The following is a 16,228-nucleotide window of genomic DNA, read 5'->3' as shown; positions in this document are numbered from 1 at the left end:
GTCAAAGTCGTCTTTATTGTTTTTGCTGTAATGAAAGGCAAAACCTTATCTAGCTAAAGTACGCATACACAGGAAGAGCAGAATGTGAAGTTTGTGGAACCTAGGCCAGATTTGTGTAATGTGTTCTGAGCATTCAAAACAGGAATGTTAAGAATGAATGGAAAATATGTGTTATTTAAACTAGACGGCTCGTTTTAAGGAAGATTTAATGGATGTTAGAGTTGGTCTTTAGGAAAAACAAACTCTTTAATTAAATGTTGTTCTTACCCGCAGGGTGTTTAAAATACTCAAGTAATTTATGAGACATGAAATTCATGTTTGTGTTTGAGTAGGCGTATGGGTATGTACCCATATTTGACTTGGTGAAATGAGACATTCATTGTTTGCTATAGCATCAGCTTAACGGAACATGTGTCCAGACCAAGATGATTTCACGTTTTACGTCCCTTGTTCCCTAACCTGTTTGTACGATGGCGTTTTTGGAAACATTCTGCGCTTATGAAATATCAAGTGGGAAATTATCTGATGAAAGACTATTAAATGTAGGGTGAACCACGACACTAGTTTACATGCATCTCCTCATTATAATATTTCCAGTGAGGTTTGGTATAATTAGGTTTATTTATTTCCTGAATCGTGTATTGACGGTCAAATGTTTAATTCTCTTGGGTCCACTTCAACCACACATTATCAACCAAATAGGTTCAGAACTCTCTGACTGGAACCCTTGCTTTTCGCTTTATTGGCTTAGAGAGAAAACCTGACCATTACCCAGCGACTGGTATTGAATTCTATAATGTCTCAGTTGCGCGCCCTTGCACTCTTGCATCTCGTCGGTAGCCTGATGTTTTGTGATTGCATAACTGTGCCAGCAGTGAAGGCCACGCACATAATTACAAACGCATACATAGGAGAAACAGGCAACCAGGCAAGCAAACGCAACCAAGCACACAGCAGCAGTTTCCACTGTGTTTTGTGTCTTTCGTTATCCAACAAGAATATACATTCGGAAATATACATTTCAGAAAATAATTGCATTTATTTGGCACTTTTGGAAAGATATTTTTTCTCATAAGCTATTATAATCATTCTTATTATTGATACTGGTACTCACTTTATTTGTGCATAGATTCCTACTTTCTTTTTTTTTTCTACCAAAGAGAGTGTGATAGGTGTTATTGGGATATGGTCGTATATTCTGATAATTGAGTTATATTTATGAAATGAATGATGACAATTCTGAAGAGCATTGAGATGAGATTGTAACAGACTTTATATCAGTCCAATTCAATGTCCTGGTCCCTTGTCTTTGTTATTGAATTGCGGCAATGTTGAAATAAAATGTGCTACATGAATACATTTTTTCTTTGACTTTAGAGATGCCCCATTACTGCCTTTTATATAATTCCCATGATAAGCCAATACAGTTGCCATGGCAGCATGGAGATCAATTATTTGAATTAGGTGGAGATTAGTTTGATTAATGCTTCAGTGACGGCTGTATATAAATCGCTGAATTAATTTTGTTCTGTATTCGGTTTACAATTATCCAAGTGCATGTAAATAAACTATTGTATATTTAAGAGTTGGCAAATGTATTTATTTGAGTAATTTAACATTGGGACCCCGTTTTGGCTTATTACAAATTAGGCGCAACGATTCACACACAAAGACATTTGGTTTCACTGTTGTCCCTCACAGATGGAAACCTGTGTGTTTGTGCATCCGAATATAAACTTAACGGGGGGCGTCCTTCCACATGCGTGTGGAAGTGCGAGCTTGCATTGAACGGTTTGTTCTGGATGGTGTCCACAGTCCCCCCTAGTCATCATTATCACCTTACCCATGGTTTGCACAGACCCTTGCATCATGTGTGTGTGTGAGCGAGTGGGTTTCCATGATGTGCACAAAGGCATGCAGGAAGGTGTAGGTACCCACGCGTCAGGTGTTCCTACGTTACTTTGTAAGACAAACGTTACCCTGCTGTCGACTTTGAACTGTTAAGGATTCATCTTTCGGAGGAGCACTGCCAAATATTAAGCCTCTAAGCCTATTACCTGTCCTACTTGGTCCTAGCCTTTGCTATACTTTCTTGTACGAAAAATGAGTTGAAGTATTTTTGTTCCATTCAAGCAGGTGATTAGAAAAAGTACAGCTTTAAGTAACCGGGGAGGAGACTGTGGTGGTTACTCTGAGCATGTTTGTTCATTCCCGTTTAAACAGTGCAATCGGGCATCGCAGCTGCTCAACTTGATGTGTGTATGATAATTGCTATTTCAACATGTGTTATTTTGTTGTGATGAGGTGCCCTCCCACCACTTGATCGAGTCTGTTCAATAAAACATTCCCTTTCCAAGGGTGGTTAATGGTCCAATTCTTCCCTGACGAGCAACCGGGGCTATGCTGAATCGATGACGGAGTTGGCTGCAGCACAACTGCACACACACGTGCACATTCGCACGCACGTGCTCCTCGAGCACGGGACAATTATTTAATCTGTGTAATTGACTCCATGGGTCTTCAGACCGCGAGACAAAGCACCGCTGGGCGGCTGGGTTTTGCAGAGGGGAGATGAACGGGGGCAATGGGTTTTGAAAAATGCAAAGCTTTGATATGCTTCGTTAAACAGACTACCTGTTAAAAAATCCTCAATCATTTATTCTTTCTACTCTGCAAAAGTTGACACACCAAACATTTCCCTGTATCATCATGTTTACACACTCTTTGCTTCCTGCACTGCAATTGGTCGGCTGTACGATGTACAGAACAATCAGTGCCATGAGAGACACAGACTGTGCAGAGATAGAAAACACATGCAGGCAGGAACAAATACCACCCACATAACCTCAAGCACCACAGAGTGGGGTGGTGGGGGGGGAGAAAACAGCCGGAGCGTTCTGTTATCAGACATGCAATCTGTATTGGATTTTCTCCTGTGTGTTTTCTAAAGGCTGTAAATAGACCCAGCCTGTCTACACTAATGACAGGCTCATGACCCAGCAGTACTAAGAAACACACATTACTGTGACTTAAGGAGGAGGTCAAGCACTCTAAACCGTTGGCTTGTGAATGTCCCCCGGTGAAGGGTGGGGTTCATGGATCGTCTCAATGTTGAACATGATTAAGACCACCATGGTGAGTATGGTTAAGCCATGGGGTGTGTTCGAAACCACCTACTTGCTTACTACTTACTACCTACTCAATAATTGGCTTACTTCTCGAATCCTTAAATAATGATTGAGCAATCCATTTTGAGTAATCGACGTTCGGAAGACCGTTCTTACTTAACCACCTCAGATGACGTGAATCAAATGACGTGTCAATAACCTACCGGCCGGGCGCCGTTAATAAATATTATAAATAAATATATAAACGTCACATTTAACGTCACAGTACATCTTCAACCTAAGGATTTGCGGTGATATGTTAAAAACAATTATTAAACAATTATTAAAAGCACTGCTGCTGCGGCTCCCCGTTTAGCGCCATTGCTGCCATTGTTCTTTTGAATAGACGCAGTGCATTCTGGGGCGGTTGAGTACGTCTAGTAAGCTAGCGATGCTTACACAAAATCTTTCCGGAAATAGAAGACATTCGGATACTACTCGCTTACCTAAAACTCGCTTACTACGTTCTGCTTACTCAATTTGACGTCATAGTTAGTAAGAGTAGTAAGCAAGTAGGTGGTTTCGAACACACCTATGGTCTCATGTGTCTGGCTTCTTCTGTATCCTGTTGCCATTGAGCAAGTCACTTCACCAATGATTAGATGTGTTCGAGTTTGCTAGGTCTGTATCCCCGACCACCCAGAACGTGTGTGTGTGTGTGTGTGTGTGTGTGTGTGTGTGTGTGTGTGTGTGTGTGTGTGTGTGTGTGTGTGTGTGTGTGTGTGTGTGTGTGTGTGTGTGTGTGTGTGTGTGTGTGTGTGTGTGTGTGAGAAAGAGAAACTGCCCTACAATACATTGTGCTTTCATTCCATAAACTCTTTATCGTTTCTGCTGGTGCGATTACAGGCATTTCTGTGGTCAATATTAGATCTGAAGTCTGTGGTTACATAGTGTCTCTTAAAAATCGGCATGGTAACTTTTCATACACACATCCTGTAATCACAATGTATTCAAACTTGAAGTGTGTGTATGAGAACAGAGACAAAGTTCAAACCAATCCCTAATGCTACTGTGAAGTACCTTGTTTCCCTATCAACCCTATCTGTAACCCAGGCCCAGTGATTTGCTCACCGCTAAGATGGAAAGCAAATATACAGAGAATATCAGGAACGCACGTTGTGTACTTGTGAACCCCCGAGCGGGCGTGCACATCCAACGAGCTAGATGGTTCTGGCTGTGCGTTTGGGATCCATTCCCTAGTGACTCCGTCTCTCAGGTCCGAAAGGTTTTGAGGCAGGGTTGAGATGATGTCAGGGAGGGCAATATAATAAACGTAAAACTTATTTTTCATATTATTATTTTTCAAGCACATTATTATTATACTCTCTATTATTAGGTTCAAACAAGTAGTGAGAACTAAAACCATTAGCCATTTTTTATAAAAAATATTATAAAAAAGAAGGGAAACCCAAAGTTGGGGGCCTGTGGGTTGTGGGCAGCACCTCCACGCCACACACTCTCCTGGTGGCTTAACTACTTTCCTAAATCTATTTTAGATTAACATTCCAGCAGACACGCTGGACAGCTGGTATTTCTGTCCCAGGGTAAACAATTAGCAGCGAAAATTTATATCCAACCCTGGGTGCGAGTGTATTGTGAGCCCCAGAAGGGACACGGTAAGAACAACAGAATGCCATGTCAGCCATTGTGTGGAGTCAGATTGCAGCGTGGAGCAGAACAATGGAGGAAAAAAGAGCCACTGGAGCTTCCCACGGAAGAGCCTCTCTCACATGCCCTGGCTCGGTACCACAGAGAGAGAGAGAGTTCACCCCCTCGCCCACTCACTCATTCACTCATAGGGTATCCCTCTTTATCTCTGTATCTGGCTCTCCTTTTATTGTCTCTCTGTCTGGGATTCTTAGTCTGTCTCCCAATCCTCAATCGATCCAAATGGGTTGTGCCGATTTTTTTCTGAATTTAAGTTTCATGTTCTTCAATTATGTTGTATTAATCTCTCTCTGTCTCTCTCTCTCTCTCTCTCTCTCTCTCTCTCTCTTACTCACACTCACACTCACACACACACACTTCCCTTCCCCATTCTGAGTCTGGGTGTTTGCTCGCCCTGCTCTCACGCGACCCTCTCGTGACGAGCCCCTTCTTAATGGTTGGACAGACGAACGGACGTACACCCATAGCGGGGTTATGTCAGTAGTCTTTGTCCGAGCACTCAGCACTCCAGATAAGTGCGCTACTAAGTGGTGCAGGGAGTGTAAACAAGGATCCTTATCAAGTCCCCTCTCTGGTCAGGAATAGCACCAAAGCTCATAGCAACATGCTACGCTGTATGCGGCATGCATAGAGACTGTAGCATCATCGTAAACCGTTGTCACGGTAAAGGCCCTGTCAGGACCCCTTCTCGGATAGTTTGGATTCAGGAAACATAAACGACAGCTTAGGGGTCCCTCGGCCAATTTGGAGCTTTTATTTGTGGAAAGAACTTCCTGTTGCTTTTATACACTTCCTGCTTCTCTTATTGTGTGTTGGTTGGGCCGTTAGGTTCAGCCTTAACCACCATCAAGAGAGCACGGCTGCTATAACAAAATATACAAGTGTGGACCTGGTTGAATTTAATAGTTTCAACGCCAATAATCACAATTTTCCCTTCACTATATTGGCATCCAGCCAAATGAACTGCATGAACTGAAATCATTTGTGTGTGTGTGTGTGTGTGTGTGTGTGTGTGTGTGTGTGTGTGTGTGTGTGTGTGTGTGTGTGTGTGTGTGTGTGTGTGTGTGTGTGTGTGTGTGTGTGTGTGTGTGTGTGTGTGTGTGTATACGTGTGTGCGCCTGCGCTGCATAACTTATTCAGGAGTTTTCTCTGTTCCAAAAAACCACCATTAATAATGAAGTGAAGGGTGATTAGTCTTTGAAAAATCAAGGCTTGCTAAGAGTGTATTTACTGACAAGAGAGGGATTCCATGGGTGCGTTTGACCATGTGAATATATGCATGGCATGCACAAAGGGTATTTTATTAGCTAAGACATGTTAGTACCGCTGTATAACACAATCAAGGTTAACATTTTTTTCTGTAAATACTAAAATGCTGTAGTGCAACGTGGGAATTCCCTGACTTCATCCGGCCCCTCTCTATAGTGTGCAGCACTATAGAGGCCGTATGACTTAATAACATTAACCCGGCTAAGATAAAGAAAGCATCATAAACAAGGTCCGGTTGCACACTGTACCCCTCCACACCCCGAGACAGCCGGTCGCTTTGAGGAAAGATGGAGAGACGGCGCACCACCAGGATACAACATACAACTATCAGAGCTCAACCAAAGGAGAGAGGGAGGAGGAAGCAGAGGGAGGGGGAGGGAGGGAGAGGGAGGGAGGGGAGGAGAGGGAGAGCAAGAGGGAGGGGAGGGAGGGAAAGTGAGAGGAAGTGGAGGTAGAGGGAGTTGGAGTGAAGGTGAAGAGAGTGGAGGAGGGAGGGAGGGAGAGGGAGTGGAGGAGAGAGGGAGAGGAAGAGAGAGGCAGTGGAGGAGAGAGGCAAAAGGAGGCGAGAGGGGAAGAAGAGAGGGAGTGGAGAAGAGAGGTGGTAGAGGGGCTGGAGGGGGAGGAGGAGGAGGAGGAGGAGGAGGAGTTTGTTGGGGGTAGAGATCGAGGGAGAGGTTGAGGGGGAGGGAGTAGAGACCGGGTGGAGTGAGAGGAGGTCTTTTTGAAAAGGCCAATATTGTAAGATGGACTTTGTTCTTCACTCTTATTTGTCTGAGGTCGCAGCACATGAGGGGCTTTCTGACACACACACACACACACACACACACACACACACACACACACACACACACACACACACACACACACACACACACACACACACACACACACACACACACACACACACACACACACACAGTGATTTCCTGCTCTATTTATTCCACTCGCTGTCTCATCTTTAATGATTCATGTTGGGCTATTTTATTGTCTTTAAGCCACTTCGATGTGGAGCTAGGTGCAGCTAATGCAGCTGGCCCACTGGAAGAAGTACTATAACCTACGGTGCTTGAGACATGATTATGCTTGTGTATGGGTATAATTAACAGATATGAATTTCAAGCGATGCTATCTTTATTCTGCAGATTAAATTTTTCGACCTGAAGGTGGATTTCAATTTTTGTCCCGATTTATGGCGTGAATGGATGAACAAATTATTTCAGATCATCATTCATGAATAACTAGTCCTAGTCGGCACTGAACAGTGCTGTACAGTGTGTTGTGGTGCACCATTTCAATGTATTGAAATGGTGTCATTTGGATATACGTGTTGCTGCATCATAGTTTATGTTCAGCTTGTACTGTCGATTGTTCATACTTGTTGGTGTGATAGACTAGCAGGTATATGGGTAAAGGATCCTATCCGACAACCCCACCACTTGCCTCGTCTTCCACTACAGTTCTAGGCAGGATACAGACACTGACCCCTGCTGGACAAGAGTGAATGTGCGAGTTCAGTAAACATTGTCATGCCTCGCGTTATCATATCAGTAATATGTTATAGTGGTCAATCCTCAATTGATCCACCATTTAGGTTTCCTGTTTGAGACAGTTATATTGTCTTTACATATCTTTCTTTTTTCCCTTCTTCTCCCTCTCCCCTCCCTCTCCCTCGCCCACCCTCCTCTCTCTCCCTCTCCCTCTTTCCCTCTCTCTCTCCTTCCTCTGCATATCTCTATCTCCTTCCTCTCCCCCTCTCTCTCTCTCCTCCCTCTCCCTCTCGCCCCCCCCCTCTCTCTCTCTGCCTCTCTCTCTCTCTCTCTCTCTCTCTGTCCCTCTGTGTCTCTCTCCCAGGAGTCTCCTCAGGACAGTGCCATAACGAGAGACATCAACAGGACGTTCCCGGCCCACGACTACTTCAAAGACACCGGTGGAGACGGACAGGACTCTCTCTACAAGATCTGCAAGGTTGGGGCATGAGCCGTTGTACAACATCTGGTTCATTTAGGAGACGACATGGGATGGAGTGGACGTTTGAGTGGTTTTATCTGGACATTTTAAAACATTGGTTAACTGTTCGTTTACTAATATAAACCAATAGTTAGCCTCTGATTTCATATTTTAAAACAATGATTGGCCTCTTTTACTACTGTAAAACAATAGTAAGCAGGTCATTTACTATTATCTACCGATAGTTAGCAGGTCATTTATTAGTGTAAAACATTTGTTAACAGATCATTGATTAGTGTAAAAAAATAGTTACCAGGCCATTTATTAGTATAAAACAGTAGTTAGCAGGTGATTTATCAGTATAAAACAGTAGTTAGCAGGTCATTTATTAGTATAAAGCGATAGTTAGCAGGTCATTTATTACTCTAAAACAATAGTCTGTGTGATAAAACAATGGTAAACAACAACCAATTTGCATGTGAAATGAAGACGCGTGTTTCCCAGAATGTAGCAGCAGTGGGGGGGGGAATGGGTCACCTTGGTGACAGTTGGGCTCATGACAAAGTGTGGCAGCGCGCTGAGCGCCGCTAGCCGCTAGCCGCTAGCCGCTGCGTTCATCAATTAACTGAATAACTCTCCTGTTTCGAGACACGGTTCATCAGGTTCAGCTCACACTCACTGCCTGCTGCCATGCTAGGACATCGCTACTACCACACACACACACACACACACACACACACACACACACACACACACACACACACACACACACACACACACACACACACACACACACAGAGACAGAGAGAAAATATGAACTGCATATACATACAAACCTACACATCGGTGTGCACATTGAATCAACTTATCCAATCCCTTAATTGATTATGTTGCGTGCAATTTTCTGTCATTAACTATAAAATGTGTAGAATGAGTTGAAATTAGACATTACATCAGCTCATGCACATTATGCTTCATATTTTAATACGCGAGACGTTTTATTATCCACACAGATCCTTTCAACACACACACACTTCAACACAAACACACACACACACACACACACACACACACACACACACACTTTCAACACACACTTTCCAACACTCGCACACACTCTCCAACACACACTTGTCAGTAGGTAATCCCTTGGGGAAGTTGGGTGACGTGGCGCTCCAAATTGTGTTTAATTTCCATCTCATTCATAATGGAGCTCAAGTGAGCCGGGCTATTAATCTGGGGCCAGACAGCCACCTCCTCAGGTGCTTTCTGCGGCGCAGCGCGGCGCCCCCTGTTGGTGTATGTGGGGATTGATCCTCCATTCGCTGCTTCACTCCCCGCTGTGATCGTCTCACCAATCAAACGCTTAATGAATCATCTGAATTATGAGGGCAGACGAGCGCTGCGTGTGAAAAGGGGTGTTTCACCTTCTTTCTCTTCACGTGTGTTTCATATCGCTCGAGGCAGCGTCTATAGGCGCATAATTGGCTAACAGCGAACACAAACATTGCCAGCAGTAGTAAACAGTAGAAAAGTATGTAACGGTTTCAAATCAACAGCGTGCCGACTGGCCACTAGGGAAACACGCTTATTCAAATATTTTTCTTCGGCAGCAAAACAACAAAACGGGGAACAACGTGTAACCACCCCTTTCAGTTTTTGGTTTCTGGCCCAGTCTCTATGGCGTCTCCCTCCGGGGTATTATGTATGACCTATGAACTATGTTTGATCCCAGCCCTTACCCTTTTCCTCGTGGCTCTCACCCAGGTGTGTCCAACACAGTCCATTACGCCTGCTTCAGCAGTGTGACCACTAATGTACAGTGTGACGACTACAGTACAGTGTGACCACTACAGTACAGTGTGACCACTACAGTACAGTGTGACGACTACAGTACAGTGTGACCACTACAGTACAGTGTGACCACTACAGTACAGTGTGACCACTAATGTACAGTGACGACTACAGTACAGTGTGACGACTACAGTACAGTGTGACCACTACAGTACAGTGTGACGACTACAGTACAGTGTGACCACTACAGTACAGTGTGACCACTACAGTACAGTGTGACGACTACAGTACAGTGTGACCACTACAGTACAGTGTGACCACTACAGTACAGTGTGACGACTACAGTACAGTGTGACGACTACAGTACAGTGACGACTACAGTACAGTGTGACCACTACAGTACAGTGTGACCACTACAGTACAGTGTGACCACTACAGTACAGTGTGACCACTAATGTACAGTGTGACGACTACAGTACAGTGTGACCACTACAGTACAGTGACGACTACAGTACAGTGTGACCACTACAGTACAGTGTGACCACTACAGTACAGTGTGACGACTACAGTACAGTGTGACCACTACAGTACAGTGACGACTACAGTACAGTGTGACCACTACAGTACAGTGACGACTACAGTACAGTGTGACCACTACAGTACAGTGTGACGACTACAGTACAGTGTGACCACTAATGTACAGTGTGACGACTACAGTACAGTGTGACGACTACAGTACAGTGTGACGACTACAGTACAGTGTGACCACTACAGTACAGTGTGACGACTACAGTACAGTGTGACGACTACAGTACAGTGTGACCACTACAGCACAGTGTGACCACTACAGTACAGTGTGACCACTACAGTACAGTGTGACCACTACAGCACAGTGTGACCACTACAGTACAGTGTGACCACTACAGTACAGTGTGACCACTACAGTACAGTGTGACCACTACAGTACAGTGTGACGACTACAGTACAGTGTGACCACTACAGTACAGTGTGACCACTACAGTACAGTGTGACGACTACAGTACAGTGTGACGACTACAGTACAGTGTGACCACTAATGTACAGTGTGACCACTACAGTACAGTGTGACGACTACAGTACAGTGTGACGACTACAGTACAGTGTGACCACTACAGCACAGTGTGACCACTACAGTACAGTGTGACCACTACAGTACAGTGTGACCACTACAGCACAGTGTGACCACTACAGTACAGTGTGACCACTACAGTACAGTGTGACCACTACAGTACAGTGTGAAGACTACAGTACAGTGTGACCACTACAGTACAGTGTGACCACTACAGTACAGTGTGACGACTACAGTACAGTGTGACGACTACAGTACAGTGTGACCACTACAGTACAGTGTGACCACTACAGTACAGTGTGACCACTACAGTACAGTGTGACCACTACAGCACAGTGTGACGACTACAGTACAGTGTGACCACTACAGTACAGTGTGACCACTACAGTACAGTGTGACCACTACAGTACAGTGACCACTACAGTACAGTGTGACCACTAATGTACAGTGTGACGACTACAGTACAGTGTGACCACTACAGCACAGTGTGACGACTACAGTACAGTGTGACCACTACAGTACAGTGTGACCACTACAGTACAGTGTGACCACTACAGTACAGTGACCACTACAGTACAGTGTGACCACTACAGTACAGTGTGACCACTACAGTACAGTGTGACCACTACAGTACAGTGTGACGACTACAGTACAGTGTGACCACTACAGTACAGTGTGACCACTACAGTACAGTGTGCAACAATCCCGTTCTCCTCCGTTTTGTGATTCAGGGAGTAAACGCTGATAGGCTGTCAAGATCAAACATCAAGCGAATTTCGCAGGAAAGGTCAAATATTTTAAATATAAGTGTTTACGCGAGTACATTTACGTGAACGCAATCCTTCATCCATTTGCGCCGCCTGCTTGGCCGACAAGAGACACACCCCTCTCAACGTGGCCACTTCACGCATCCACGGGAAAATGCAAACAATAAAAGATCGATCATGGGATTTTATTCATCAATATCGAAGCATTCAAATTAAGATAGATTTTAATCAGAAAATCATTTTCAATATTATATGAACCCAGCCCTTGTGTCCACTGCAGCCCAGTGTGTCCACTACAGCTGTTAACAAAGAGGAATCTTTTAAAGTCCTTTTCCTTCAGTTTGTTTTGCTTTGATTTGTGTATGGCTTTGTATGTAGTCAATTGTCATTGTTTTATTCGCCGACAAAGCCATGTGAAAACGAGGACGTAATCGTGAAATTATCTATTTCAAACTATACTCCACATTGGTGTCCAGATTTCATTTGAATGAATTCATTGTCAAAATGAGATGTTCACTTTATGTCCGTCTCTCTACTTCAGGCCTACTCTGTCTATGACGAGGAGATCGGATACTGCCAGGGACAGTCATTCCTGGCTGCTGTGTTGCTGCTTCATGTGAGTACGCACGCACGTACTAACGCACACACGCACACACACACAGATACACACACCCACACGCGAGCACGCCCACACAAATACACGCACACACACACACGAGCATACGCACACATTCACACACACACACACACACACACACACACACAGATACATGCACACTCACGCACGCAACCTCCTGCTGCCTCATCAGTCAACAACACACGTTCAACACACTACACTGCGCAACACATTCCCTAAGGGCAAGGACAAACACTGCTGGGCCAGTGAGCATAAAAACATATTCCACCTTATATGACTTCTACTCAGCCACATACTTAAATGCACAAGTAGTGGAAAACTCGCAGTTAGTTCACCTCAAGTTTAACTATCAACACACTCCCCGCTGCTTGTAAAGTGGGCATTGATTTATGTCGAGTGTAGACGGCAGCGACCTCGGTTGCTAACATTCGCCCTCATGTTTTCCTTCAGTGATGAATTGTAGTCCATTGAAATATTGTGCTACATATGAGGTGACATTTAACTTTAAATATTAGTTTGGTTTTCATCCGACTTTAAGCAGACACTAGTGAGGAGCTAACCTTGCTCCGTTGCTATTGAAAAACCCACAACGTATGAACGCTTACCTGCAGCAACCTGAGGAAACTGAAACTATGATTACTGCTCCACGCTGCCACCTAGTGGAGGAATAGCGATCTTATCCATGTTATATATTTGTAGTATGCATACATTACCTCGCTTTCTCTTGGTAGATCTTAACTCTGAATGCTATTCTGTGACCCTTTCCTTTGCTAGGGTGCTGCTTGAATAAATGTTTTATATGAATACATTTGTTTGTTTCTTTTTTCTTTACAGCCTTCCATACATAGATAGCTATCTGTCTATTCTTTGTCCATTTGTCCATAAATAAAGGTGTCTTATTTTGAGCCAGCAGGGATGACCTAAAGAATATTTCTATATTATTAGTTTTGTGTGTGTCTGTGTGTGTGGTTGTGTGGTTGTGCGTGCGTGCGTGCGTGCGTACATCTGTCTGTCCATGTTGTAGATGCCAGAGGAGCAGGCCTTCAGTGTTCTGGTGAAGATCATGTTTGACTACGGCCTCCGGGACCTCTTCAAACAGAACTTTGAAGATCTCCACTGCAAATTCTTCCAGCTGGAGAGACTAATGCAGGTGTGTGTGTGTGTGTGTGTGTGTGTGTGTTTGTGTATACGTGTGTGGGTGCGCATGTGCACAGTGCTCTGCGACACCGGTCATGTTTTTCAAGTGAGTCCGATTTTAATGGTGTTGAATGACCCCTATTTACCCCATGAACTCCTTGATGCTGTTTTTCTAGCAAACCCTCCTTTTCTACATTACCATCGCCTTCTTCGTTCTTCCGTCTAAATCCCATTTTATACCTCGGCTCTCGCCTCTGTCCTCCTCCTGTCTGTCTCTGTCCTCCCCCTGTCTGCCTGTCTGTCTCCTCCTGTCTATCTCTCTGTCCATCCTCTTATCTCTCTCTCTCTCTCTCTCTCTCTCTCTCTCTCTCTCTCTCTCTCTCTCTCTCTCTCTCTCTCTCTCTCTCTCTCTCTCTCTCTTAATCCTGTATGACCTTGATGTCTCTCGCCCGTGGTAGGAGTACCTTCCGGACCTGTACAGCCACTTCCTGAACGTGGGTCTGGAGGCCCACATGTACGCCTCCCAGTGGTTCCTCACCCTCTTCACAGCCAAGTTCCCGCTCTACATGGTCTTCCACATCATCGACCTGCTGCTCTGTGAGGTGGGCCCCTTGCAACACACGCCTCACCCAGAGCTGCTGCTTTCTGCATGAATGTTGTTCCTGATGTTACTGTCAGCCCCACTAGGAGGCATTCTTCTCCATCTGCTGGAGCAGCGATGTGAGCAATGCATTCTGGGTACCCCATGAATGATTTATTATGCTGTTGGATGGATCTGTATCTGGATAACTTCAGATTACACTTATAAAACTTCACTGAGTTGCGTTGAAGACTGGTATTGTTTCCAGAGGTGTCTCAAATGTATCTCCAGAGGGTCTGAATCCTACCTGGCCCTCATCTCTCTGGGAAGCCCTTGTGTTGGGACATTGTTTCCTTGATCAACGTGCAGTTGACCTCACACAACACTTGGCGTTGTACAGACTATATTCAAGTAACACAAACACTCTTGGCCTGTCTCCATCTGAGATTATATCGAACAGGCTGACCGGCCTCATGACCGGCCTCAAGCGTGACAGACGTACAGTTGCAGATAAAGACTTCTAAACTATCCATGTGTCCTTGGTGAAAGCAGTCGACGTGACCACCTTAGGGCGCGATCGATCTTATGAGTGACACGTGCATTCTGAAATGCAATCAAACGTCCCTGATGATATGGCCAGCCATACCCCCCTCCCAATAACACCTTCTCATAAGGAGTTTATTTAACAGTCTGGTCGTGAAAGAGATGAAATCGCTGGGGACGTGAAGACCCTTTTGTTTACCTGAAGTGCATCCCACACTGTTTGCTGTATGAGACCCTGCTGGACCCACTGCTCCCTGATCAGAAACACATCTGACCACCTCCCCATGGTTCCCCTGAGGGAGAATTTAGCTGTGTTTCCCTCTCTCTGTGACCACAGGGCATCAGCGTGATCTTTAACGTGGCCCTGGCACTGCTCAAGGTGAGATGGCTCCGTGCAACGCACACGCACACACTCACAGACATACCCGCTCATGCACACAAGCACGCAAGCGCGCACACATAAACACACACACAGACACACACACACACACACACACACACACACACACACACACACACACACACACACACACACACACACACACACACACACATGCAAGCGCACACACATCAACACACACACACAAGCACACACACCTGAATGCACACATAAACACAAACACACACATAAGTCATACACACAGAAACACAGCCCGCCCCCCAGAAAGAATGAGACTGTCGTTGCCATGACTATGATTTTCAAAGAGCATCCTTGGAACACACAGAGGTCCCCCACACAAATGTGTAACCTGAAGGCACCAGAGTGGGTTTGTTTTACCGGAGATGCACATCATTACCAAGACACACTAATTAACAGGCAGGGGACATCACATAGGGAGGAGATGGCAGGGTGGCCACGAGGGTTATACATGCCATCAGATTTGGTGACACGCTGTGTTTTTATAATGGGGTGTCTTTAAACGCCAGCTAGCTGTTATGCGCTACATCAGGCCAATTCACATTGGATGTATGAAGTCTATGGGCCTAGTTTTTAATAATTATACATATAATTATATTTTTTGTGTGTCACTCAGACTTCTCAGGACGTCTTGATCTCAACAGACTTGCTTCACGTTGGATAATGTAGGCGGTCCATGGCCCTATTCCGATTGTGTTGTGGTAATGTGCCCCTCAGACATCTAAGGATGACCTGATCTCCACGGACTTTGAGGGGGCCCTCAAGTTCTTCCGGGTCCCTGTGCCCAAGCGGTACCGCTCCGAGGAGAATGCCAAGAAGCTGATGGAACTGGCCTGTGGCATGAAGGTAGGCTGTTCTTTGCCTCTTCTTCTTATACCCAACCTCTCCCACTTGAAACAGATTTTAAGCAGTGAGAGGAAAATACGTTCTCCATGAGTATATTTTCCTTTAAGATATTTACATACCCTCTCCCACTGGGAAAAAATCTTGCTCTTTAACTTTGCCTGCAAGTAAAAGATCTGTCGTTCCCAACGTGGCCAGTAGGGGGCAATGTGTAGCCATAAGGGGAGCCTTGGTAAATCAAGTAAAACAAACCACACACCTGTGTTGTAACCCGCTTTCCAAAGAGTGGCCTAGTTTAGATGGGCTTACATTGATGGTACCGCTGGGAAAGTTATCTGTTGGAACAAACT

At 44.9% G+C, this 16,228-nt stretch overlaps 1 protein-coding gene across 3 annotated transcripts in view; it reads left to right on the top strand.

Moving 5' to 3' along the window:
• Nucleotides 1–16,228, top strand: part of LOC132456073 (rab GTPase-activating protein 1) — a 67,598-nt gene that overhangs the window by 34,603 nt on the left and 16,767 nt on the right. For all 3 annotated transcript variants that reach the window (XM_060050251.1, XM_060050252.1, XM_060050253.1), the window contains 6 exons: nt 7,956–8,069; nt 12,262–12,336; nt 13,382–13,507; nt 13,953–14,096; nt 14,955–14,996; nt 15,753–15,881. In XM_060050251.1, coding sequence (XP_059906234.1) covers nt 7,956–8,069; nt 12,262–12,336; nt 13,382–13,507; nt 13,953–14,096; nt 14,955–14,996; nt 15,753–15,881 — 630 coding nt within the window. The remainder of the gene's footprint in view (nt 1–7,955; nt 8,070–12,261; nt 12,337–13,381; nt 13,508–13,952; nt 14,097–14,954; nt 14,997–15,752; nt 15,882–16,228) is intronic.

This window comes from Gadus macrocephalus, chromosome 4 (assembly GCF_031168955.1).
Source record: "Gadus macrocephalus chromosome 4, ASM3116895v1".
NCBI lineage: Eukaryota > Metazoa > Chordata > Actinopteri > Gadiformes > Gadidae > Gadus > Gadus macrocephalus.
Note: the sequence above shows the minus strand (reverse complement) of the source record. Positions and strands in the feature narration are given on the sequence as shown.